Consider the following 25,227-nt stretch of genomic DNA (forward strand, 5'->3'; position numbering starts at 1 on the left):
GATGTCATACAGTTGTTCACTATCTCTTCTTCGTGATAGGAAAAAAAAATGTGCAAAAAAAACCAGAAAGTTTCCTCTCGCACTTTCACAGTACAGCGGTCAGTGTAAAATGGACATTGCGGACCAGGGGTAAAATGCCAGACTGAGGGTAAAATGCAGCCTGCAGACTTTTAGACTGGATCGTGTTACCAAGCTAACCGTAAACAGGCTAACCGGAGCGTTATTTAGGCTAACCGGGGCGTTATTTAGGCTAACCGGAGTAATTTTCAGGCTAACCGGCCACTGCAGAGTTTCACTACGGTTACTGAGTCTGGCCCCAGTTATATGGTGTTGGGTACCCGAGACAACCCTCCCCCTGCGGCAACTTTAGTTTATCGAGCGTTTATATGTGAGAAGAAGCAAAATTTGTGCCCGGAAATTTACTTGCGAAAGGCTGCCTGCACTGTCTTCCGAGTCAATTGTTCGGGCATTTTATCGCTTTTATTTTAATATATATACTAAAACCATTTTTTCCCTCAGTCACTGTGGCTAATGGTGGATATAATATCCAACAATAGCCAACTCCACCTCGGGGAAAAATGTTAATCTCCATAGCTGCTACATAGAGGTCTTGAAGGGGTTTACTGATAGCCGAGAACTAGTTAAAATTCTGTCAGCTCAGAAAAGGCGTGTTCCTTTAGAACAGATAGCGGGAATCAGAGATCTGTAAAATTTACTGATACCTGAGCAATGGACTGAAATTTTGACTGATATCCGTGAAGCTGCCGAACATTTAACCCCTCGTATGAACCGACCCGTAGAGCAGTCTCCACAAATGCTGGGCGTAGGAGGCGGGGGAAGACTGGGGGTAACTTGCAATGGCCTAGCATCCCATCCAGAGGGAGAAGAAATACTCCAAAAAGATTCAGGCTTTGAAGGAACCAGAGCTAACGAAAGGCTACGAAGAGACTTCACTTTACTGCTTCACTTTACTCAAGGAAAATTCAACATTGTTTTTAATAACCTTCTGTCTATATTCAGCTTTATATATTCCACAAATTTCAATTAGGAACTTGTTATAAATAATGCATTTGTTTGAATTACTTCATATAACAAAAATATTTCTTATTTCTTTTATACGCATTAATACGATTAATTCTCTTCCTGATTCGTATTCTGATATATATCAAATCTTCTTTTAACTTATGCAGTAATAAATAAACGAATGTAGATTCTTGATCACTTTGTTTTTCCTGATTCAACAGCTCTGATATATTTATCCCAGTCAGTCTCCTGCTCAAATTTCCTGCACACTTCAAAGAGCTTCTTAACCGTCGCTTTAACTTCCACTTTTCCTAAAACGAAAGAAGCATGTCATACAGAAAACTTTCACTATATATCCTAGCATATCAAAACTTAGGAAACCATTTGCTAAACTTGTGATTGACAAACGAATTTTCACTAGTTTTCAAATTTCGCGAGTGTTCTTTATTTGTAACATTTAGTTCAGAGGGCTTCCCAGAATTTTAACTTGCGGTTTCTCTTTAAGGGCAGAGGAAACTGTAAACCTGCACTAAATTGGTTCTTGATTCACAGGCGGGAACAAGAAGAACAAGAAAACATGTATGGAATAAATTCCTAGTTAAAAGAATCAAACATTTCCTTCTTACACTATGTTTAACCAAACGTTCGATCGAAAAGCCGCGACTCAATACACTGCATATGATTTCTCCCTTTATGGAAAGCTTAGGAAACTAAGAACCACGTCAAATTTATATACATTGTACAGTTTTCAAGATCACAGTTGTTTTATTATTCCTTCTCCCTAGTCAGAACTTCATAATTTTGATTTTTTAAACATGCATTAAGCAACGAGACAACGAGAGCAGGTTTTTGTCTGGAGTCGAACTTCGCGCATTGAAAATTGGATCATATTGTCTCAGTTGGATTTAAACATGAATTACCAGTGAGGAGAATTTGCAAGTTGATAAGAACTCACTTGAGGAGGGTGATGACGCTTTCCCAGTTCCCATGACTCTGTGCGTGATGCAGCGAGCTAAAAACTTAAACAAGTCCTGTTTATAAAAGAAACCATAACAAGTCATAACAGAGCTAAAGTTACCGTGCAATAGTGACTGTTACTGGTTAGATCGATTTAAAAGGTCATTTAGCTGAATCCTTTGTGATCAGAGGCAATCTGAATAAATACAAAAGGCGGAAAGTTTGTCATGTATATGTATATCACAAAGTCAGGCAAGGAGAAGCACTTAAACTCACAGATAAACCTTGCAGTACGTAAATTCTAATTCTAGAAAACAAGCAGGCTTCTCTAAGACTGTTATTTCTAAGAACTCGTACAAATCAGCTCTAAACAGTTCATTCCTCTGTTTGATGCTGCGGCCGAGCCGAGAGAAAACGTGTTCGCGAGATAACTGAGACGAGCTTGAGTTCTTCCAACCTCACCCCAATCCTTTCACGGTTTTCTACACAAAACCCACAAACGCAATTACGTGTTTGAGTCGTTTCGGTTACCTTGGAAACAATAGAACCCTGTTTGAGGTAGGGAGACAAGTACTTGACAACCACATTTGCCACGTCCTTTACACCAACAGGGTCCCCAGGGGAGGCATTGTCATAGTCGCCTAGCAACGATCTTTCACCAGACTTTTTCCTGTAGTGAACGTCTTTGCTTACAGTTTGCGTGTTGAGTTTTAATGGAGCACACTTGATTGAGGATTGGCCGTCCTTTTGTGAATAATTATCAAGACTTACAGACTTGATTGGTTTAAGCTTGACGGTAGTACGTCTGTCCAAGTTGTTCTTAAGCTGTTTTAGAGGTTTTAAATCAGACGCTTTTCTGAAGCCGAAAATCTCACTCGGAATCACCGCGTCTTTCACGTCACTCCCAACGTTACTGTTTATACAGGCATCAATTGTTGGATGATCTTTTAATCTTGACTTCTTGTGAAGAGGAACATCGTCCAACCACCAGAAATCCTTTTTGATAAAATAAAAACAAAAATGAATAAATACATAACAATAAATAACAAAAGAAAAATTCAATGTGAATCCTTAGTCAATCATAATGACCTTAAGTCCATAAAATAAATTAATGCTGTGGCGAATTTGGTAACCTTTCCTTTTCGGCGTTTCGTTCCTCCTTCGAAGGAAGAAAAAAAACCTTAATTCTGTTTACTTGCACAAAGAACTAACATGTAAAACGTCAAGTTTTCGCTTTCCAAATGCGAGCACGGCAACCCGTTCACATTTGATGATTTTTTTTTCTCGTAATCTCTTCTTTCGGCTGTATCGAAATGATTGCCTTTTGGTCCGTGCTGGTCAGTGCTAATTATGCAAATTGCAGACAAACCTCTGAGGCAGTTCTCTTTTGGCTGTTAGCAGGGATTTTTTCACCATCATCTGCTTGCAGTTCCTCTTTGACTTCACTCTTATCACTGAAAATAAAATGTATAACAATACTCTTGCACGTGTAAAGATATAAAGTCACAATCAACCAACAATATAAAAATACTTACTTGTTCTCAAAGAAGTACTTTATTGTTGGAATCACCCTTGGAATGGGAATCTGCAAGAGTAAATTGAAAAGAAAAATCTGAATCACAAATTAGCGCTTGGCTGTAACATAAAGAGACACAGCACTCTTTTTCTGATTTTACCCTGTTCCCAAGCCACCATGCATTTCGACACGGTCCATTCGTTTCGGGTCACATGGTGCGGCCTGGTATAGTCACCGAAACTAATCACCCCAACTAAAGATTGTTTGTTACGTTTGTTTGTTTAAATTCCTTTTGAAAACCAAGAAATTCAAAATACCTTCACTGGTGGATTAGCTGCAGCAGGTTCTTTTGTTATTCTGTGGTTTGATTTCTACGTTAAAAGAGAGACACAGAATCATTAGCACTCGATATAACGTACATATTCACCTTCCCTGAGCGGACAGCATTACCACGGAGGCACACGTTTATAAAGCTAGACTATGCACTGTGATAACGGAAAATCATTCAACTTTTTAACTACCTACTTAAAACCCTAAAAACTCGATCCAAAGATGCTTTATTAAACTGTTTTATTCAGTGTACTTCCTTGTAGCCTTATGCTCTTCTTACAAGAGAGAAGAGGACGAGTGAGTGATCCACTCTACTTCCAGAGGCAAAGACTGTCCTGTTAGAAATCAGTCCAAGAACCGCTTGCAAAAGACATCCACGCTGCTTTTGGGAAGTGTTTGCTTGAGGAAGTTTTGAAAACTGAATGCCTTGGACTGAGGGTGATGTAGACGTAACTTCCTTGAGAGATGTAGTGTCTCTCAGCTTAATGATGAGCTTAGCTGACTGTATGAAAAACAGCACTGTCACGCATGAAGCGAAGGATCTCAATGAAGCAACATTCCTCTCCTCCGCAGAGGTTCGAAACGTTCGTTATAGAAAGCCGCTGCGCGAAGTGAGTGCAGGCGCAAACTCGAATGGTAAACTTTCGTTATAGAAAGCTGTTGTGCGAGGTGATGGTAGGCAGAAAGTCGAATGGATCGATCGGGCGGTGAACTTCCCTCCCGCGCATTCCGACGTCACCCTTCACGCAACCATGCCCTACACTCGTATCGTTTAGCGGATTCTCCCCACCCAAAAAACCCCTTTTGAGCCCATGCGGACGAGAGAAGCAACATTCCATAACATATGTCAAATTATTTAACAAACTCAAAGCTTGTCAAAGACCTACCACCAGCTGTAATGCAGATACAAATGGGGTGAATTCCTTGGTATTAGCTTCCTCTGTTTCCTGGATAAGTAAACAGTAATAGAGAACACTCAGAGAGCGTGACAAGGTTAAGAGTTCGGAAATCAAAAGTTCGATTAGGCTCGATTGTCCAATTTCTTTCTTTTTTTTGCGAGTTCGATTTAGTTCGATTGCCGAACTTGATCGAACTCAATCCATGGATTGAGTTCAATGGGGGGTTCGATTGCCTATGCCGGGTGAAATCACGTCTAGTCGCCTTGAAACAAAATAAACACACACCTGGTCAATGTCCTTCAGGGCATCTCTTGAGACTGAGGCTGTAGTGGATATTGCTGTGCTGTTTTGTGAAGCTCTCTTCCAAACAAAAACGCTGCCACTACTGGTGCTTGACTTCACCTCGCCAACCTACAATAACAGGGAAATATTAACGTTTGAAGGGCCTTCATTTAGCAATATTTGTTGAGCAACAATCTTTTCATGGTGGTTTGACCCGACTGGCGCAGAGCGACGCCAGAAAATTTAAAAAAAAAACCTCTCCTTTCAAGTCTCCCGAACATCCAACCTTTTATTTTCTATAGACAGAACTTTCTTCCTTAGTTTAATACTAAACGTCTGGTTAGCTTGAGCAGGTGCGGCAAGAAACAAGTTTAAGGGTACCACGCGATGAAGCATTCCAGATGCAATATATGCCCCTTCACGCTGTCTGCAAATTGCACCCTATAGCTAATTCTACACCTGTTACACACGCTAAGGTCCAGCTGGAATTTGCGCCAGCATTACCCCGCGTGGCAGGCGTAAACTATACCAGCATCGATACCTACTCTCAATTCCTAACGCTAATTAGTTGGCCTTCACGTTCTGTTTTTGTTGAGGCTATTTTGTAAAAAGATGATCACGGACTTGTCAATCTTCAAAAACGTTGCCGCAAACGTCAAGACACGACCCATATATAGATAGACACCTTTATTTAAAAGTAAAAATCTATAGGTAAATTTTAATCCATACTTTAACGCATTTAACCCATACTAGCTACCAATACCCGTCAACTTCTAAAAAATAAAAAAAAAGTATATATTTCGTCTAGCGCAAGTTAGGAGCCAGGAAGGGAATCTCTTGATCACCTTTTTCAGCATAGCAGTCTTGTAACCGATGTCTGTCTTGCTGTTCGTGAAGATGCTATGCTCGATATCGATTGATGTGGACTCCATGTCAAACAGCAACCTAAACGTGACCACAAACAAACAAACAGAGAAAATGTCACGCAGGTTGAAATCAAATTATTTCACCACAAAAATCTTGTGTGTTAAGAGAATCGATTGTGCGAACGGCTTTTGTGAAAGAGGATAGCTGAGCACTCCACTGTCGCCTTTACTCTTGTTGTCACGTAATGCGTCTTCTCCAAAGCGTTGCGTGACGAACCATGTAACGGAGGCAAAGGATCAAACAGTAGACTGTTCACAGCCCTCTATTTTCTTATTTTGTTATTCGATCATTGAACGCGCGGATAGAGTTGCGAGAGAACTGGACGCCAGCGCAAAACGGAAGAGGGGGTGCGTAAATAGAGAGGCTGTGAACAGTCTAATAAAATAGCAAAGGATTTTCCCCGATTGGGCAAGTTTCGTTTGCTCCTCGAGGAAACCATAAGAGCATATCTGGCTAAAAAAAGAAACAAATCTTAAGTTTTCTTCTTAACCATTTAGAGCCACTGTTCTTACCTCGCAGTTTCTTCTGGCTTAGCACACTGATTTATGTTTGATTTAAGCGCTTCCTCCAACAGACCGAAACAGTGTTCCCTTACCTAAAAAGAAAGATAGGCATGCAACACGTGCTCAGATTTAAAAATATGAATCGACCTTCGCCACTAGCTTTTTCACAGACTTCCACAGAAAACGGCGATTTTTTCCTTGATAGAGAAGATCACTCCAAAACGCTTACTTTTCTGCCTTCAACTATAGCAAGTAAACATTCAGCTTTTTCACTCACCGAAGTTACAGCAAGAAATTCGTCTCGAAAGAAGCCCAAAATTCTACTTCAGAAGCCGTCATTTTGAAACTGTACTAGGCAGCCAGGCCGTGTTTATGTGACGTCATGCCGTCCGACTCCAAATTGGCGGGAAGCAGAAAAACCTGCAACTGACTTTGCATCCTTCACTATCTTCACTGCTATCATTTTTGGAGTTTGGAGCATGCTTGCCTCAAAATAATACGGCTCAAGAGCAGCCATAATCTAGAATGGTGGCTAAAAGGCTTGTCAGAAGCCATTTGGACAAAATCTCTTGGACTGAATGACGTATTAACGAAAACGTGGCCTGGCTGCTGAGTACTGTTCAAAATGGCGGCAACGATGTTGAATTTTGGGCTTGTTTGGAGACAACTTCATAAGGAAAACCTGCACTTTAGAGGCTGAAACATCGGTGAGTGGCTAAACCTACTGCGAGATTTTTATTATGTTAACAATCCCAACCCATTACAACAGAAAGCGTCCTCTATTTTGACGAGATTAACAGTATAGGGGGATTTATGCTGACGTCATTGTTTACATTTTTGCTCATTTGCATACGGCTTAGCGTACAGAAGGAAACATGTCAGATATGAACTGACTCCAGGCAGCTAAAGAGCTAGTGAAACTCGATACATGGTGAAATTTTTACCTCTTTGGGTGTGATATTCAAGGACATGTTGTCTTTCAAAAAATGCAACATTTCTGGGTGGCAAAAGCACTAATGAGCTTATACATTCTTTGTAAAAGTTTGAGTTTTTAAACCCGTGTTGCACAAAAAGTATTCAATACATCAGGCTCATATTCATTGGCAGAGTTAATCGTACTATGACCTTTCAATACTCAGAACTGATTTATTTGTAGTTCCATCAAAAACTGAATTGCTTATGCTAATGAGGCAAATATTGTTAAAAAAATATTTCCCTATTCTATCGATCAAGGACTACTAAATAGAGGGACAAAAGCTTAGATGACAGTGTGACATATTCACCGTGCAATAGTCGCATTCCTACCTTGATGGCAAGCTTTGGGATATGCAAATAATTTGCAGCTTCTTTGAGGCGACAGTTGGGACCTAATAAGAAAGTAGATAGTATTAGACCTGTTAACCGGCCTCAAATAAAACCGAAAAAAGGTAGAACCAGAGGGAAAAGTCGCATCGTTATCACTGAATATCAGCTGCTATTAATCTGCATCAGAGCTAACAATACTCTCTTCTGTCGCTTGTAACATTTAGTTTTGCCAAACCTTGTAAAACGTTTCCGAGGAGCTGCGGTAAGAACAAAAATAATATTTTATCTCGCAAAAGTATTCACTATTAAACTCACCAGGTAACTGCGGAGCTGGTGGACAAGTCAGTGATTGCTTTCCCTGCACAAGATAAGAAGAGAACAAATGTTATTAGCCAAGAGACTCTGATGAGCGTTGCAAAATTCTACATTTTATTCAAATCAGGAAACCCTTGAATGCTTATTTACACAATGGCCAAGAAACGCGATAATTTCTCGCCTAGGTGAAGATGGAGATCAGTGGTATTTACTGAGCGGGGAATTTGAAGTGTTCACGATCTAACTCCACATAAAAACATTTAAAAGAGAATCAACTAAAACCGTGAAATAGCTTTAAATTTGAAGAATCGGCCAAAAATATTTTTAAAAATATGCTGAAATGGAAAATTTCAGAAACTTTCTTTCATTGATCATTACCACAAAAATGTTGCGAAATATATAGAACAACGTGTCCGTGAATTAATTCCTTGCAATACTGGCTACGACAGCCGTGTTTAGTTGAATCGTTTCTTCTATGTTTTGTGCAAGCAAAAGGGACGATGAGTTCCAGTTTCTCGCTGTCAATCAATAAAAAAACATGAGGTTACATGTGCAAAGCCATGTGCTCATGGCCGCTTGGCATATGCCGTCACGAATATCACGGGCTCGGATTCCCGCCAGAAAGTGTGCAAATACTTCGTTACGATTAAAAAAAAAAGACTCATTAACTTATAGATGGCAAAACTTACAAAAAAAAATTCATTACATGGTAAATATAATAGTGATTCCCACCTTGCGTCGTTTCTTAAACTCGTCCGCAATCAATTTGCATCGGAAAGCTCGCTCTTCCCCAGAACCCCCTTCTCTGTCATCCTCGTCATCGTAATCATCTTCATATACCCTGGAAATACAGACAATCCAATCACCATCACGCGTGTAATTTCACCCCACGCGCGGTCGCCTCCCTCGATCTCGCGAGAAATGAAGAAGAGAGCGTGTCGTAGCCTACGCAGCAGGTGTTTAAACGGGGAATGGGGAGGCAAAGGAGGGGGACTATGTCTCCTCAAGCCCGATATCGGCCCCGATATCTAGACTTGACAGTAATCATTTCATTGAAGAGCGCTCCCACACCTGTTCGCGCTCAATCAGCGACAAACTTAAGTGATTCCTAGTCAAAACTGCTTCACATTATATTTCAGTTCTGTTCTGTTACCGTAATCCCACAGGTTTTCCTTCCCCTCTATTCTCAATAAAATTTGAGCCAGCCTTTCCTTGCAGCAAAAAAAAAATACAAAGAAAACGTTTGGAACTATGCAACTGCAAAGAATTTCTTTTGAGGCTATGCACGTGTGTAGTACATCTAGATTGTCTTACTTTCTCTCGTATCCCCATTTCCCTCCTCCATAAAGTTCATCATCCTCTCCACTCGACAGGCTGTGTGCAATGTAAGTTCTTCCCGCTGTCACGCTTCTGTTGTGACCCGCCGTCACGCCACGCCGCCAGTGCTCCACAAGCTCGTCAACTGCGTCAGGATCTTTACAGTAGTCACAGCCTTGGGTGCACTAAGAGAAGAGAGAGAAAAGACTTACTGCGATTTGTTACTCGTGCGGACAATCAAGAGAAGGTCACAATAGGAAGAAGGGCCCTGGCCAGTAAGAGTGTAGAAGGTTTACTATTTCTGACCACGAACAAAGTAATTTTGCTAATTTCCCATTTAGTTTTATTTCAGTACGAGCGTATTTCAGGGATACCACAAAACGTACGACATACCTGAAAGAAATGTCAAATGATATGTTTAACTTTGAACATGTATGTGGGGAGTAAGAAACCCTTTTTAGCCTGTGGCGTTGCTTATGGAAGTCAAACACATAGCATTCAGGAAAACAACAATGTTCTATCCTTAAAGTTACACTGAAGTCACATAGCTAACGAAAATGATGGTAAAGATTGAAAAGGACTTGTATTGTGAACATACCTTAGGTGTGCTGTCTCCAAAATACGAAGCTATTGCGGCGTGTCTACAGCTGCAATGGTCCACACAATAATGACGTCAAATTACTTAACAATATCAATAGTTTCCTTCAATCTGTTAGACAACAATATCTTTCTGTCGAAGGAGCAAACATTAAAAGATGCAGATAACTTGTTAACTTACCGGGGTTCTTCACAGTATTTCACAATCGCCTCATAACTGGACTGAATAGCCTCATTCTTCCTTCCACTGGACACTGCGCCCTGGAAAACATGAATAAACATGACATCAAGTCTACACGATGCCTCGAGTACTTTCATGTCGAATATTTTGGGTAACGCTGAATTGTTTTGCTCCTACCAACTCCCAACCCCCCCCCCCCCACCTCACCCCCCTCTCCTCCTTAAGGAACATTAAGTCGATTTAGAGAGGGAGCCATTATGAAAATCAACTGATGATGTGCCTCTTCTCTCTAAACATCGTAATTTTAGCTGGGCACTAATTCTGGAGTTTTCCAGATCTCATCTCACTGATTTCTGACCCGCTTCTCGATCGTACCACTGAAATCCTGAGTTTTCCACCTGCCAAGAAGACCGTAAATTGACTCGAAAATCGGCAGATCCAAGAACTTGAGGGTAAATTTCTTCCAACTTTCTTGCAAAGAGAAAAAAAAATTGCTTCGAATAATCTGGGAGTTTCAGAAATCGGGATACCACTATCGTTGAATTTACTGCTGGCAACTTCTCTTTACTTCAAAATCGCTTCACGTCTTTATCACGATAATTCATGTTTTGTGAGGGAGCTGAAGGTAGCTTAGGAGATCGTTGTTTATCGTTTCTTTGACTGCATCATTTGATCGACATAAAGTAGATCTCACGAAGTGTGATCTACACGAAATACTTCCCACAAATTCGCGCGCGCGCAGCAAAAGCGCACCGTTGTTTAGTCCTTTGAATAACTAGCTTATAACAGCTACAACTTAATCTATGTTTTTTTGTCGATATCCTGCCTTCCTCTCAAGGTAGACTTGTAACAGTCAATTGGGCAGGAGAGAGAGTACCAGCTGAAATATTAGCTGTAAGCGGTGAGTAGGTTTGTCTTCTCTCTTTGGGTATGACGAACAGCGGAATATTTTATATCACACGAATAGCTAACACTCAAAAACGTGAGTCCTTCCAAATTGACACAGTTTCAAGCTGATAATCAACCTTAGTTAGTACCTCTCTTGCCTGCCGACGCAGCGCCACAGTTTCTTTAGAAAATAATCATTTATGATATATTAGGTTAGGCTGCCATCACCTACTTTCCTTTATACTTACTAACAGTTTTCCATTATTTTTAGATGACGAGGAAACATTGAATCAGAAAGATTTGGAATGGAGGAAGAAAAACCTGCCACCGGAGAAACTGTGTGAAGAGACTCAGTTTAAGAACCAGAAGAAGACAGTCGGCAGAAAACAAAAGGTAAGAATTTTTACTTCGAATCGCATGTAGTTAGGATGGAAATGGTTTGGTGACAATGTATGTTCTGGTTTAACTGCAGCTGATTGTTCGATCTTTCGATGAAAGCTTTTTCAATTACAACTGCGATGTTACCGCTGTCAGTTAATAGTCTGTTACTTTATTAGCTGCATTATTCGAAATTGCTTGCCAATTGTAAGTTTACTTAGTAAACTGATTTTAAGTTTTGTTCGCGGATGAGAGCAGACTGCCACAACTTCTTGTTTTTTTGCTTCGAGTGCATGACTGAAAAGTCTTGTTTGCGCAAACCAAGTTTTATATTAACGCAGCTTCTATAAATTGATGACCCAATAAGAATGCGTGAGTTGGCAATAGACCTAACTGCTTATAAAATTCCTTCAGTACTCAGTTAATCGTTATCGTCAACTTTCTTTATGAAAATGACACTCATAGCAATAAACATCTAAACAACGGGGCGGCAAACCTGCAATTATTATTATTGCAAACTAATTGAGTAAATCGAAGTTTGTCGTTGGAAGACGAAAGCGTATTCTTATGATCGGTGTGGACTAAATGTACCATTTCATTTAAGTCTTGTTTGCAGAGATATGTTATCGTAACTTGAAAAATAAATCGAAGTTTAGCGTATAGGGAGCGTATCTGTTTGTTGTATCTGTTTTTTTTTTGTTTTTTTTTCAATTTATATAAAAATTGGATTAGCGCACTTTGAGACTTGTCAAATTTTATCGCTTGCTCATCCTTAGCCTGCTGAACAGGCAAATTAGCGGAGCGGACTGGGAAGAACTTGTTCTCTGTCCCGCTAATCCCCCTGTTCTGCAGGCTAGCTCATTCTAGTAGGCTGACTTTTAAGTTCGGTAGTTAAAATCATTTCTTTTGTGTTGTTTGCTTTGAGACAATCAAATTTCAAAAGCGCATCTTAGGTGCAGTCCATACTACGGGGGAGAAATTTGAAAACGCAGCTTCATCTCTACGGTCAGGCCTAGTTACCGTCCACACTAATCCGTCACGAAAACTTAACTTTTCGAAAAGGCTTTTCAAACCGCAGGAATTTGGAAACGTTGGCTTTGTGTTTTAATGTGGACTAGAAATATTTTGAAAATGGAACTTTTCGAAAACGATGTTTATACAACACAAATCGATCCTGGCGGGTGTTTGTTGCGCTTTCAGATTTCTCCGGCGTAGTGTACACTAAAAATACCTGACACCTTTTCAGAGTGAAAACGCCGTTTTCAAATTTCTCTTACGTAGTGTGCACGGGACCTTATTGAAATAACTTGTGCACGGCGAAGCGCGTGCAGTTTGTTCCGTTCCCTGTCTGAATAATTACGCAGAACGTGCCTCCAGTTTGTAAACACGGTGTCATCTGTACAAAAAAATGACCTCTGTATTTTGTGTTAATCCATAGAGAAGCCATAAAAGAAGCCGTGAAAGAGAGAATGAGAGCAGGCAACAGAAGAAGAGAAGCAAAAAGGTCGACCTTCCACGAGTTGAACAACCAACGATTCCAGACGCGGCCGCCACTCGTCGGCCAGTTCAACAAGACATTCAACAGTCGCGGCCTCTATACCAATCTTCCCCACTGCCTGAGTATTGCTGTAACTTCCGTTCAGATGTGTTTGGTGACGATTTACAGGAGCCGAGTACAGTGGTCGCTAAGCTTGATCAAATACTACGCGATCAGAAAGTTATGATCTCTACAATGTCTCAATTTCTAGTTTGGACAAGAGCACTGAGAGCAAGTAAAGAGAAAATGTAATGTGTAAGGGGAGGGGAGGGTTGGCTCAAACGTCTACAACATTATTTTTATTCAGTTATTCATTAGGATGTAGTTAAACCTTGTAAATGATAAGGATAATATATATGGTAAGAAGGGCTTTGCTTTTAGAAATAAAAGCTGTTGTGGTAAAGTTTATACTGTACTGGTATGGTGTCTTTAGGTGTAATACATCACCTACAGTGGAGCTCAGTTAATACGGACATAAATTTATAAGGGCCCGGGAGGAACTCCCAGATAAACAGGACGAGGGCGCTCGTTGGAAATTTTGAAGAGAACCCCTAAGAGGTACCAAAATCCAGTTTTGTGGGCGTGGCATGAAATGTTCTCACCCCTAACAGGCACCAATTCTAAAACAACATATTACCTTCTGTCACCTTATTTTTTTGGTTCCATACCCTAATAGGTACTGCAAAAGCTGCAAAGAACTTTTGAGGCTGAACACCCCAATAAGAACCAAAACCCCTTTTTAATCCCTAAAGGTACAACAAGCACCCCTGTCTAAGGGTGTCCGTATTATCTGTGTGTCTGTATTTAGTGAGCTCACAGACTATAATAATTATTAAACCAACTTTAATACCTTACTGTGACTTGAGTTCAAAGTGAGCAAATGACTGAAGACTCAAACACGTCTCGCACATAAAAGAGGCAAAAAAGTTCTCTCGTCAATATAAATTATTCATGAAGTTTCAAGACTGAATCATCTGTGATGGGGAAGACAGACAAAGGATTATACTTCAATGTTACGTTGTCTTTTTAAATCCACCTCCTATAGTTACAGCTGTACCTTCTTTTCCTTGATTCCTTTTTTAATGAGAAAAAACACCTGATCTCTCTCAAGCCTGTACACACAATTCAACAAAGGTATCAGTAAAAGTTATTTTTGATCACTGCAGAAGATTCCCCTGATTTAATTGATTTAAACTACAATTCAAGGAAGGCCATTGTGCCACTTATTTACATTGCATTCAGGATCTCGTTGATAAAAGTTCAATGGCAAATGTAAAATTAATCTTTGACTCACTTGGAGTAATATAATCGGCAGAAAGAAGGTTTTCCGTCCCGTCCAGCTCTACCTGACTCTTGGTAGTAGCCTTCCATTGACTGCGGCAAAGTCCAGTGTACAACAAACCTAAGACATGACAAAGAGGATTGAAAATGTAACAGATAGGTTGTACAGCATGCATAATTGAGACATCTACGATGCCCGGTACAAAAACAATTAGAAATACTCAACTGTAAGGCAGACAATTAAGATGGTCTGTTAAGTGCATCAGGGAAAAGCAGACACCTAAATAGGCGATATTCATAACTGCCATTCCCTTTTGAAAAGATTCCCTGCATTAGCCTCAGTTGCAAGCTAAACTGTAGTTACAGTCTAATACTGAGAATAAGAATATTGTCTATTGTACTACAAAATTAACTGCCTAATAAGTCTGATAAGATGTTTACCTGACAGAAGCTTTGTCAACTCCCATACCAAAACTAACTGTGGCCACAATAACTGCAACCTTTCCATCCATCCATTCTTGTTGAATCTCATCTCGTTTGTCTGGTTTAAGACCTATGGAAAACATTTGGCGCATTGGTTACATGTATAAGTGACCTGTAGGACATGTTCTTTCACGTATGTCAGGGAAAGCAGAAGAAATTGGAAATCTCGGGGGGCCGAACACAAGCCCGGAACCAATGGAAATGTCAATTCCGCAATTAAACAGCATACGGAAACCGGCCACGATATACATCCTATTTACGCCAACATTCTTGACACAGGTGTGAGCAGCAAGAACAAAGGCTGTTTCTGGATTCCTTGCACTCTTTCTTAGACAAAAACTGCATAAATAAAAGAGCACCCTTCCCAAGGGTTTACACGTCACTGGTTGCCTCCCTAGGGGGCAACGAACAATAACGTCCCAGCTTATTAAAATTCTGTGAATCGCGCGAAATCATCATTCTCTGAAGAAGACTGCAGAAGGCGGTCGAAAATTTAGAGACAATTTTACTTCTTTAGATCTGTTTAAACGTTTTTTAAAGAACTATGAGCACAGATCACTCAACAGTTTTATTTACATGTATAAGTTATGATCTACATGCCAGCCCCGCATCATGTATTTTATTCATTTTTATTATTTCTTTTATTTGCACAAATCTGTATAACAAAAAAAACGTTAAAAAAATCTAAAACTGAAGTGGCAAGTAGACTTACTAAATGTACCTTCTCTTATGGTTGACAACTGAACAAAATGCAAGCTGGGTAATACTCAATGCTGGTCATATTCAATGAGCACGTGATCAATTCAAAGAAATTCTTGACAGCAAGCCAGGCTAACTAACATGAAGTGTGTGGTGCATGAAATTTACAAAATAAAAGGGTTTCAAGAGAGAACTACGGTCAATATACTACACTTTTATTTGATAAAAATTAGGACCTCTTACCAGCATGATAAGCCTTTGCCGTGAGTCCTCTTCTGTTCAGTCTTGATGCCACTTCTTGACATGCATCTCGAGTCCGACAGTAAATAATACCACTACCCTAATGGTCAAAGAATAAGGTGATCAACTGCAAGAGGAATTGTTACATTATTATTTCATTCAAAATATTCACAACAGAACTTTCTGCACCTACTTTTTTTGAAATAATAAATTATTTATATATAATAAATTATTTAAGCCTGGTGGTCCTGCCTTGTCAAAATTATCATTCTTTTATAATGTCATTTTGAAATCATGAACAAGAGCTAAACTAAAAAAGATTGGCTGCTTGAATACATCACTATCAGTAATGGTTACCTTCTCCCCCTGACTGCTATCCTGTTCTGATAATGCTGAATCAGCAAAACTCTTAAGGTCTGAATAAGGATCATCAAGGAGTTCTTTGAAACTTAAGCAAAAATATATATATATTAAATAAAAAAACTGGGAATTTGGTCAGGTAGATAAATAATATTTAATTACCGGTAATGATATGACTGAGAAAATTACTTCTTGTGGTCCTGGCTGAGAGCAGACCAATTTATCGGTAATTTTTAATTTGCACTGCAGTGCAAATTAATGGGCGCTCATCATTTTTACTATTTATAATATTCAACCTTATTATTAATAGAAAATATTTTCGACACCCTGTAAAGAAGGGGATGAGCAAGATGACAGAAGATCAAGAAAATGCCAAACTAGTTTTAAATATATTTGTACATACTTGATAGTAACTAAATAATTAGAAGAAAGCAAAATGCTGGTTAGAAAATTAATCTTCTCCCCAGATCTAAGACTCTTGCATCTCTGCTAGATGTAGTTTGCAGACTTTGTCTTAATAATGTTTATGAGTTTTTCTAAAGTTTAAATTTTAATATTAAGTACACAGATGTTATAAAATTAGTCAGCTCTACATACCACACATCATAAAATAAATTTGGTCGATAACACGTAGTCTTGAAAATTGCTGTGGGCTTGTGAAGTTGAAGGGATGTCAGAACATCCTCTTGGACATGAGGAGTAGCCGTAGCTGTAAGTGCTGCCCAAGGAATATCGCTAAACTGTTTTCTTAATGAACCAAGCTTCAGGTAATCAGGTCTAAAATCATGTCCCCACTGTGACACACAGTGAGCCTCATCCACAATAAAGAAAGATAAAAGCTTTCTCTTGTACAGCGAGCTTAGCACTTTTTGAAATCCAGGTGTTGCTGCAAGTTCAGGAGTAATATACAAAAGCTTAATTGATGGCTTCAGCGTTTGAATTTCTGAATAGACACGCTTTCTCTCAGAAGCTGACAGTTTTGAATTTATTGTTTCAACTTTTATTGAGAGCGATTTTAAGTGCAATACTTGATCTTGAATCAGAGCAATCAGTGGAGAAAATACAACTGTTATTCCCTTTGCCAAGACTGCCGGCAATTGATAACAAAGAGATTTTCCTGATCCTGTTGGCATGGATACAAACACGTCCTGTTTTCCTGTTTGGAAAAAAAATTTGACAGTAAATAATTAATAAAATAAATAAATAAATATCTTAATTGACCACTCCCCCAATCGGGCTTTTCAGGGCCAATGAAACTAAATGATGACACAAATGATGCAAATGAACATAACATGTTTAAAATCCCAACTGGCAGGAGGCAGACCAGCTGGCTATTTACAAGCATGACCAAGGAGTTGAACACAGGCCTACTGAGAAACAACTCCATTTAAGTGCTTAGAGTGGGACTTCAGCCCGCGACCTCCAGATTTCAAGTCTGGCACCCTAACCACTTAGCCATGCTGCCTCCACATTGTAAATTAACTGGAGTTCCATAAAATTAACTGGAGTTCCATGGTACATACATGAATGAATCAATCTGACTAGTGAACTCTCCTACACACTGAGAGATAGGAGGCTCCAGTCACTAGAGGTTGAGTTTCCATACTACCTAGAGTTTCCTATGTTTCTCTGCTCACAAAGTGGAGGACAGCTCATTTTTTCCCTTTTAGGGTCATTCCCCTATCCCACCCTCCTCACTTCTGAAACGTCCACCCACTCCCCCCCCCCCAAAGAAAATTGCTGCCACCCTCAATCCCTTAAAGCTCATTTAGCTTCTAAAAATGGTATCTTTCTTGATTTATGTAAGCTTACATCAACTAAAACAAAACCGTGTGATAGTATTTAGCCACGATAAGCCTGAAATAAGCCTAAGCTAGCTAGTTCAAGCTCTTTAAATTTTTCATTTTTAGCTTACCTTCATGAAGACACTCTACTGCTTCCCTCTGAAGTTTCGACTTAAAGTCTTTGTGCTTAAAGACGCTCTTCAAAGAATCAGCTAAAACTTGTGTCGCCATTTTCTCAACTAAAAAATATCATAAAAGAATCGACTCCATACAAAATTCCATTCAAGCTTCCGCCATGTTTTGAAATGTTCGGTTATCTTCGGTCTCCGAATAGCTCACGTTTGGTTCTCCGAACTAATCACGAACATGAAACGATGAAACGAAGAGACTAAGACCCATGCCTTTGGATTATTTACAAGTCGCGTACAAGATTACGGGTGCCTGGGTACGTATTTTTTGTTACCATTTTTCGTTGCGAAGGGAACAGCTGCGAAGTTTTTACAGCTGCGTAGTCGCTATATGGGGTATATGATGTAAGCATATTTTCACGGAAGCTAAATAAGCGCGGTCGTATTTGATGTGAGCAAATTTCCGTGGGAAGCTACGTTGATTGTGCTGCGGAGATTGCAATTGAAACCATTTCACTTTTAAACAAGTCTTGAGAAGCTTCTCAACAAGCCCAGCTCGAGAAGATGGATCCTACATCGTTCGGAATCGTGAAGGGAGAAGTTCAGCGTCTTCCTCTCAAGGACGACAAAGTGAAAGCCATCGCTTATGCTCAGGGGCATTTCTACGCCGAGCAAGTTGGTGAATTGCTGAGACAGTTCAGTTTCGACGATGGTCGTCTTAAAGGGCTTCAAGCTTGTGTGGGGAAGATGCTACCAGCCACTTGTGTGGGAATTTTCCCGATCCTCAGAGCTTTCTCCTTCGACAATAACAAAGTTCAGGCGCTGGAGCTGATCGCTATACAAATCACGGATCCACTGAACTTCCAGGTGTTCAACGAAGTTATTCCTGTCTTGAAAGACCGAGAGCGAGTCAGGGTTATCATGCAAAGAAGGGCTACTATGGGACCTCCACAAATGCCTTCTCCTATGAATCCCGTCGTGGCAGGCAATCCCTATCCATATGGCAGACCCAAGGCGTCTATGGATCCTAATGACCCTCTTTACAGAGCAGTTGATAATGCTGTGGGCAGTGCTGTGAATGGTGTATGTTCTGCTGTGGACAGTGCTTGTGGTGCCTTGTTTGGGCGTCCTTCACGTCCTGGTGCCGTCATTGTCCAAAGACCAGTGGCATACAAGACAACAACTACCTCATATGTAGTACCCCCAGGCTCTGGAGTGCAAGTCTTACATGTTCCACCAGGTGCAACAGTTCAAACCATCACTCCTGCTGCCCCACCAGGTACCTACCCTGTTGGCCAAGCACCACCTCCCTACCAACCCTACCCAACCCAGCAGTGGAAATAAACTACCTTGAGATACACTTTGCTCACTGGCAACTGATGCTTCAATCTCTAGTGGTAGTTTATACATTATGTTTCAAAAGTAGTCAATTTTATTGTTTTAGATTTAGTTTACTAACGTGTATATCCCAGTCAGGGCTGTCATTAAGAGTGGTAAGCTGTAACACCTGTTACCAGTGAGTATATTTGATAGGCCCTTGATGTTTTGTGTGAAATTGCCTTTTGTAGATACAATTCAGCCACAAATTAACAAGTTTGTAACAGGTGTGAAGATCAATGCTTCAGGTGACTAAAAACTTAATGACAGCCCTGCCAATGGGCAACTTTTGCTCTCTTCATATTGAACTGGAACTTCAACATATATAGACCCCTCTATATATAGCAATGATGCTTGAGCCTTTGAAAATGCAACAATGGGAGATTTCCAGGAAACCATCAGAGGGCATCTGACATCAGCCAACATACAAGTTATTGAAGTACCTTGGGCATAAATTTGTCGCAAATTTTAACATCTTTTTTCTTATCCGGTAGATAATTCAGGTTCTTATCTGGTAATTTATCTGAGAGGTGTGGAAATGCTGTGGAGGGGGGAGGGGGCAGGTAATGGAGTTCTAGCACAACCTAAAGAGTACAAAACTTGTTTATAGAAACTAAAGCAGAGCTATAATAATGTTATTCTGCAGTTTCCTAATGATATAGTATTATTATATCATGTAGATTACATTAAGTGTTATGAGCTCCATAGCAGGAGTGTTGTTCATGTTTCAGAGTTAAAAGACTTCGATTACAGTATAAATCAATTAAGGTGGTTTGCATGGGGCACCACCAGAAAATTGTTCTAAAATGTAAAACACCACAGAAAATTTTTTATCAGTCTCTATATTACAGTGGTTATGTTTTTAAGACAAAGCACTTTGTAATTTACAGCCCAAATCAGTGTCTTGGAAATGTCACAGATGCAATTAAATATATGATTTACAAAATTATGCATTTAAAAAAAATTTACTAGTTTCACATTGTACTGTTACTGATCAAACAAAATAAATACCAGAGATATTAATGAAGAACTAGCCTTACTTACTGTAAATCTGATATTGTTTGCTTTTTGCACTCATGCAGTTTAAATAGAGTAACAGAGGTATGTAATGTGTGAAATAGATTCTGAAGAAGCAATATTAAGTTGCTCTATAAATCTCTTACTCGTGTTTGTCTAATACTGTAGACACTATTTGATGTTGTTTCACTTTTGAAGTGTGTGTTGATTATATTTATCATATGATATAAATGTTATTTGATTTTTTTTTTCTTCACCAACATGCAGATGCAGTATACTAAGTGCTGAAATTTCCTAAATAGAACACTCTAGATAAAGTTGTTATGTAAAGTACAGAAGGATTTAAACTTGGGCAAATGTATTCTTTATTCATCATCCACAAATCTTGTTGTTTGGATGTAACTTTTATGGACCCTTAAAGTAAACAATTTTGTCATGATATCTGTATAACCCTAAATAGAGGAATAAAGAGCAGTACAGTTCTCCAGATCATTGCTTTAAATTTTTTTTCCGTCAGTTTTTGTGCCCTGATTTTCAATACAAGGGTCATCAACTTTATACCCTACAATCCCAGCAGTGCATGGACACAGCCATACATTACAAGCTCCGCTTTTTACGAACGTCTTCAGCTGTCATATATCGCAACTTAAAACCTAACTTCTTTTAGCCACACTAAATTTTAGGAGAATTTGTCACACTCAAGACTGTGTAACAGTGAAAGTGGAGAGACAGGTTTTCTGCATGGAAAAACACTTGTACATTTCCTCTACACATATGGAGATCCTACAGATTACCTGACCTTGTTGCATATGTGTAAGCTTGATGCTTTTTACTTTCAACTTAAATTAAAGTAGCTGTAGATTCAGAAGCACTACTGTCATGCCAATGTGCCAGAGAACGTTTCAAGACAATGACAACAGGGATTTCTTTGCAGATTGAACAAAATACGATGATTTCATTCATACACATTCCCTGCACCTCTGTCACCACTTATACTAGGAAATAATAACTAAATGTCAAAGGAGCATCATCAATAATTTACATAGTGTTAACAACTCATTTGAAAATCATGACACATGCATCACACAAAAATTCCTCAATAAACAGTAAATCTGTACTACTGAAAAATAAAGCACGTCAGCAAATCCACCTGATCCTAATACAACTTTATTTCTTATGATAATTTACTTTCCAGTATAGCATATCAAGTTTGCAAATGTCATACAAAAAAAAAAATAACAAATCAATTTACAATATAAGTTTACCCTATCATCAGAGCTAAATTAAGCTTTCCCAAAGGCAGAAAAAAGAGAAATCTCTTGACATTCAGGCAAGAATAAAATGAAGCTTTACTCACAGGTAAAGGCACTTCAATTGCTCAAATCTCTTTCAGTTTATGTAGAACAGCCATCCAAACATGATTTTTTCAAAGTTCATAAATAAGTCATGACGTTAAACTTACTCCTTTATTTTAAATCTCACACTATATTCGTAGGCTGTTTTCTTTCTTCTCAACAATTTTAAGGAACCAAACAACATCTCTTCATGTTATTTAAAGAAAAAAAATCAAATATTTTTTGCTCTGGTAAATGCAAATTCCACCATTTTGGAAGAACAATATTGACAAGAAAAAGTGGGCTCACTGTTCCATAGCTGGCAAAGTAAATCACTCTTATTCTCAATGGACCATCCACATCATACAAGCATTCAATAACATTATGTCACAACTAAGCTGGCAACTATAATTTGGAATAAAGTATACATTTTTGTAAAGTTATTTCAATCATGCATTTAATTTGTTCTTATGTCCTCAGATTCTGGTGAAGTTCAGGTTTGATATCATACACAAGACTTAGAAGCCTCTCTATGACCTTGTCTTGATTTTTCTTCACACTCTCACTGATTTGGTCCAGCCTTACACTTGTTTGTTCTTCAATTTTAGCCTGAAAATCATCTTTAGAACCCATGTGCTGAAAAAAAAAAAGTTGTAAATTATGAATCAGTACCTTTTGTTGACTGGAGAACACTGAACAAGGATCTAAGTGAGACACACCATCAGAGCTCATTCCAGTGTCCTTAGTAGTTAGTATAGATTAACTCTTGGATTATATTGCTATGCCTGCCCTTCCCCCCCCCCCCACCCCACCCCCACCCACTCCTGGTCCTGAGTGTGATGCTTGTCCATCACAGGTTGCTCCCCTGCAACAACGTACTTTGAAAGTGCTTGCCATCTGGGCTAGCAAACTTAGAAACACACCTAACAATGTACCATTCAAACCTCCTCAAAGAAACTTAGACTGGCCCAGGTAAGAAGGCAAGTGCCAATTTGCATCCCTGTCGACCATTATGTCACTGGACCTTCTATGGCACAGAGAAACCCAGAACTACTGCCTAAAGAGTGTATGCTTTGACAAAATATTTACTTACTTCTCTTTGATAATCTATAAACTGTTTCTCACGTTCTTCCCGGTAACTCTTAATTTCAGCCTGGGCTTCCTCTTTTGCTCTCTTGAGCTTCTGTGTTTTACCTGTAACATAATACAAAAGTGGGAGGCGTGGTGGCCTCATGGTTAGTGCACTTGTCTCCGGATCGAGCGGTCCAGGTTCGAGCCCTGGTCGGGGACATTGTGTTGTGTTCTTGGGCAAGACACTTTACTCTCACAGTGCCTCTCCCCACCCAGGTATATAAATGGGTACCGGCAAACTTAATGCTGGGGGTAACCCTGCAATGGACTAGCATCCCATCCAGGGGGGAGTAGAAATACTCCTAGTCGCTTCATGCTAAAGAAACCGGGATAAGCTCCAGCCTGATGGGCCACTTGGCTCGCATGCAGACTTTACCTTAATACAAAAGTAGCTTTTACTATTTTATCATTCTAGAAAAGAAGAAGAAGCAGTGGGGGCCAGTTGTTAACAAATTTCCTTTCTGTACAAAGAAAACAGATGAAATATTCTTGAATGTCATTCTTCCTTCACGGCTGCACTTAAACCCCAACCTTGACCAAATACTGACAAAAAATTAATCATGACTCATGAGAGGCACGGTTGCCTCATGGTTAGTGTGGTCGTTTCTTGATCGAGCGGTATGGGTTCAAGCCCTGGCTGGGGGTACTGTGCTGTGTTCTTGGGCCAGACACTTTACTCTCACAGTGCCTCTCTTCACCCAGGTGTATAAATGGGTACCGGCACACTTAATGCTGGAGGTAACCCTGCAATGGACTAGCATCCCATCCAGGGGGGAGTAGAAATACTCCTAGCTGCTTCATGCTATGGAAACTGGGATAAACTCCGGCCTGATGAGCTATTTGGCTCATATATAGACTTCACTTTTTGCCAGCATATATAACTGTGCGAGCCGCTATATACATTATACACCAAAAACTCCAATTGCACTGCAGTATGCCGCAAAAAAAAAGGCCACGACAAAGATCTTCGCCGTAACATACACTGAATGTACCATGGGCTGCCAAACCTACAAAAGAGCGGGTTGTCATTTTGGTGCTAATTGTACTTTCAACAACAATAAAGCAGAACCAAATGAGAGAGTAGGAGAAGAGAATAAGGAGAAAATTATTCATCGTACGTGTAGAGAACAAAAGAACATTTTTACAATCGTTAAGTTTACAAGAAGGAGAACTTTTTAGTCTTGCGTAGAACTGGTTCAGCTAGTAAGCTTAATAGTATTCAACTTGCACGATTTGAATTTTCTCAAAAATTCGATAAATTTTCTTCAGAGGGTTTGTCTAGCTTTAACGTTAATCTTGATAAAACGAAGAGTACTAGATCAGCTTCATAGATACAAATTTAACCGCAATAAGCTAGCAACAAATCGGAAGTGTGTTCGATCATCTAATCCGCCACATCAAAGACACGGCAAACTTTGCATTTTATGTGTTCCCTCGCCTTAGATTACACAGGAAAAAGAGTAACAATATTAGAGAATATTTTCTTACGTTTTCTAGCTTCAGAAACCATGGTTTCAGCCCTCTTCTCGGCCTGTAACAGTTGTTGAATACCTTGCGACTGCGACGCCATCTTGAAAATCCAACAGTGATGTCATGTGACTCCGGAAATGCCTTAGAGAGGGACGGGTGGGTACAGGTACACGCGGGACCCCAAAGGTCGCGTTCAGATCTGCGCGAAGCGCAATCAGGAGGAGGTTAGTTGAGATCTTTGCTATGTTTTTTCTCTCGGCGTTTTTTCCACTGCTCCCAAACTTTGGCTGAACACCTGAAATAGGCTACACACAATAGTGCGTGCTTGGGATATTTCTTGTAATTTACTTTCGTAAGTAAACCAAAAGTTTGGATTGAATCGACTTTACATGTGAATAGGAAACGACTTCGATTTATAACGAAACGACTTGTATCGAAACGACCGGATACCAGACAGTTCAAGGACATTATATCCGCTTTAGGTGTTTAGTACAATGTAGCTTTGTAAGATAAGAAGTTTACTTACTTAGTTTCTCCTTGGAACGAAGTGACTATTCTTTGGAACGAAGTGACTCTTTGATGGAACGGAGGGACTCTTTGATGGAACGAAATGACCAACGGATGGAACGAAGTGACTTGGAACGAAGTGTCTAGGGAACGAAGTGACCGGATACCTATAAAACTCAGTGTATATCTTATATCAGTCTTAAAAGTTTAAAAAAATTGAAAGGAGCTGATTATTAACATCTCACTGCATCTGTAGTAATTGCCATGGAAGTCAGGGCCGTAGCCAATATGAGCCGGGCGAACCGAAGCACTTGCCTCAGGCATTTTTTCGTTTCCGTAGTTTCTTTTTTGAAGGGAAAAAGTAAAAAAGTTGCTCGATATATATAAGCAGTGGATTTAACCATTAACATTGTCTCAGTCATAACTTTTGACTGGCTACAGCCCTGGCAGCCGCAAAATTT

At 39.6% G+C, this 25,227-nt stretch overlaps 4 protein-coding genes across 4 annotated transcripts; 2 read left to right on the forward strand and 2 right to left on the reverse strand.

The window, feature by feature from the left end:
* Positions 1–21: 21 nt before the first annotated feature.
* LOC145487330 (ATP-dependent DNA helicase Q5-like) lies at positions 22–18,214 on the reverse strand. Its single transcript, XM_081466095.1, has 23 exons — positions 17,934–18,214; positions 16,616–17,174; positions 16,016–16,106; positions 15,662–15,758; positions 14,678–14,789; positions 14,250–14,357; positions 14,013–14,067; positions 10,153–10,232; positions 9,973–10,021; positions 9,372–9,559; positions 8,790–8,898; positions 8,058–8,100; positions 7,743–7,804; positions 6,447–6,529; positions 5,853–5,952; positions 5,011–5,136; positions 4,714–4,773; positions 3,814–3,867; positions 3,516–3,565; positions 3,350–3,434; positions 2,512–2,976; positions 1,979–2,054; positions 22–1,334 (listed from the first exon to the last, which is right to left on the reverse strand). Exons 1-23 carry the CDS (start codon positions 18,031–18,033, stop codon positions 1,219–1,221), a joined length of 2,868 nt encoding a protein of 955 aa, XP_081322221.1. The 5' UTR covers positions 18,034–18,214; the 3' UTR covers positions 22–1,218.
* LOC145485874 (uncharacterized) lies at positions 10,252–14,028 on the forward strand. The gene is made up of 4 exons (XM_081464529.1): positions 10,252–10,303; positions 10,991–11,053; positions 11,312–11,433; positions 12,857–14,028. The coding sequence occupies exons 1-4, from the start codon at positions 10,252–10,254 to the stop codon at positions 13,205–13,207; spliced, it is 588 nt and encodes a 195-aa protein (XP_081320655.1). The 3' UTR covers positions 13,208–14,028.
* A 161-nt stretch (positions 18,215–18,375) lies between the features above and the next one.
* LOC145487431 (proline and serine-rich protein 1-like) lies at positions 18,376–21,379 on the forward strand. The gene has a single exon (XM_081466209.1). The coding sequence runs from the start codon at positions 18,495–18,497 to the stop codon at positions 19,272–19,274; it is 780 nt and encodes a 259-aa protein (XP_081322335.1). The 5' UTR covers positions 18,376–18,494; the 3' UTR covers positions 19,275–21,379.
* A 90-nt stretch (positions 21,380–21,469) lies between these two features.
* On the reverse strand, positions 21,470–24,391 carry LOC145487470 (V-type proton ATPase subunit G-like). The gene is made up of 3 exons (XM_081466257.1): positions 24,278–24,391; positions 22,752–22,852; positions 21,470–22,294 (listed from the first exon to the last, which is right to left on the reverse strand). Exons 1-3 carry the CDS (start codon positions 24,357–24,359, stop codon positions 22,127–22,129), a joined length of 351 nt encoding a protein of 116 aa, XP_081322383.1. The 5' UTR covers positions 24,360–24,391; the 3' UTR covers positions 21,470–22,126.
* Positions 24,392–25,227: the final 836 nt, after the last annotated feature.

Source organism: Orbicella franksi, chromosome 1, assembly GCF_964199315.1.
Source record: "Orbicella franksi chromosome 1, jaOrbFran1.1, whole genome shotgun sequence".
Classification (NCBI taxonomy): Eukaryota; Metazoa; Cnidaria; class Anthozoa; order Scleractinia; family Merulinidae; genus Orbicella; species Orbicella franksi.

Bases quoted from the DNA above. Each gene is read 5' to 3' on its own strand.
- LOC145485874 (XM_081464529.1), top strand. From the start codon at position 10,252: ATGACATCAAGTCTACACGATGCCTCGAGTACTTTCATGTCGAATATT. The intron at 10,304-10,990 runs GTAACGCTGAAT...CTTCCTCTCAAG, and splicing joins TTTCATGTCGAATATTTTGG to GTAGACTTGTAACAGTCAAT. The intron at 11,434-12,856 runs GTAAGAATTTTT...GTTAATCCATAG, and splicing joins CAGTCGGCAGAAAACAAAAG to AGAAGCCATAAAAGAAGCCG.
- LOC145487330 (XM_081466095.1), bottom strand. From the start codon at position 18,033: ATGGCGACACAAGTTTTAGCTGATTCTTTGAAGAGCGTCTTTAAGCAC. The intron at 14,358-14,677 runs GTAAACATCTTA...GTCATGTCTTAG, and splicing joins GTTGACAAAGCTTCTGTCAG to GTTTGTTGTACACTGGACTT. The intron at 5,137-5,852 runs GTGATCAAGAGA...CTGTTATTGTAG, and splicing joins AGACTGCTATGCTGAAAAAG to GTTGGCGAGGTGAAGTCAAG.
- LOC145487431 (XM_081466209.1), top strand. From the start codon at position 18,495: ATGGATCCTACATCGTTCGGAATCGTGAAGGGAGAAGTTCAGCGTCTT.
- LOC145487470 (XM_081466257.1), bottom strand. From the start codon at position 24,359: ATGGCGTCGCAGTCGCAAGGTATTCAACAACTGTTACAGGCCGAGAAG. The intron at 22,853-24,277 runs GTAAGAAAATAT...ATTATGTTACAG, and splicing joins GGTTTCTGAAGCTAGAAAAC to GTAAAACACAGAAGCTCAAG. The intron at 22,295-22,751 runs GTAAGTAAATAT...TTTTTTTTTCAG, and splicing joins TTATAGATTATCAAAGAGAA to CACATGGGTTCTAAAGATGA.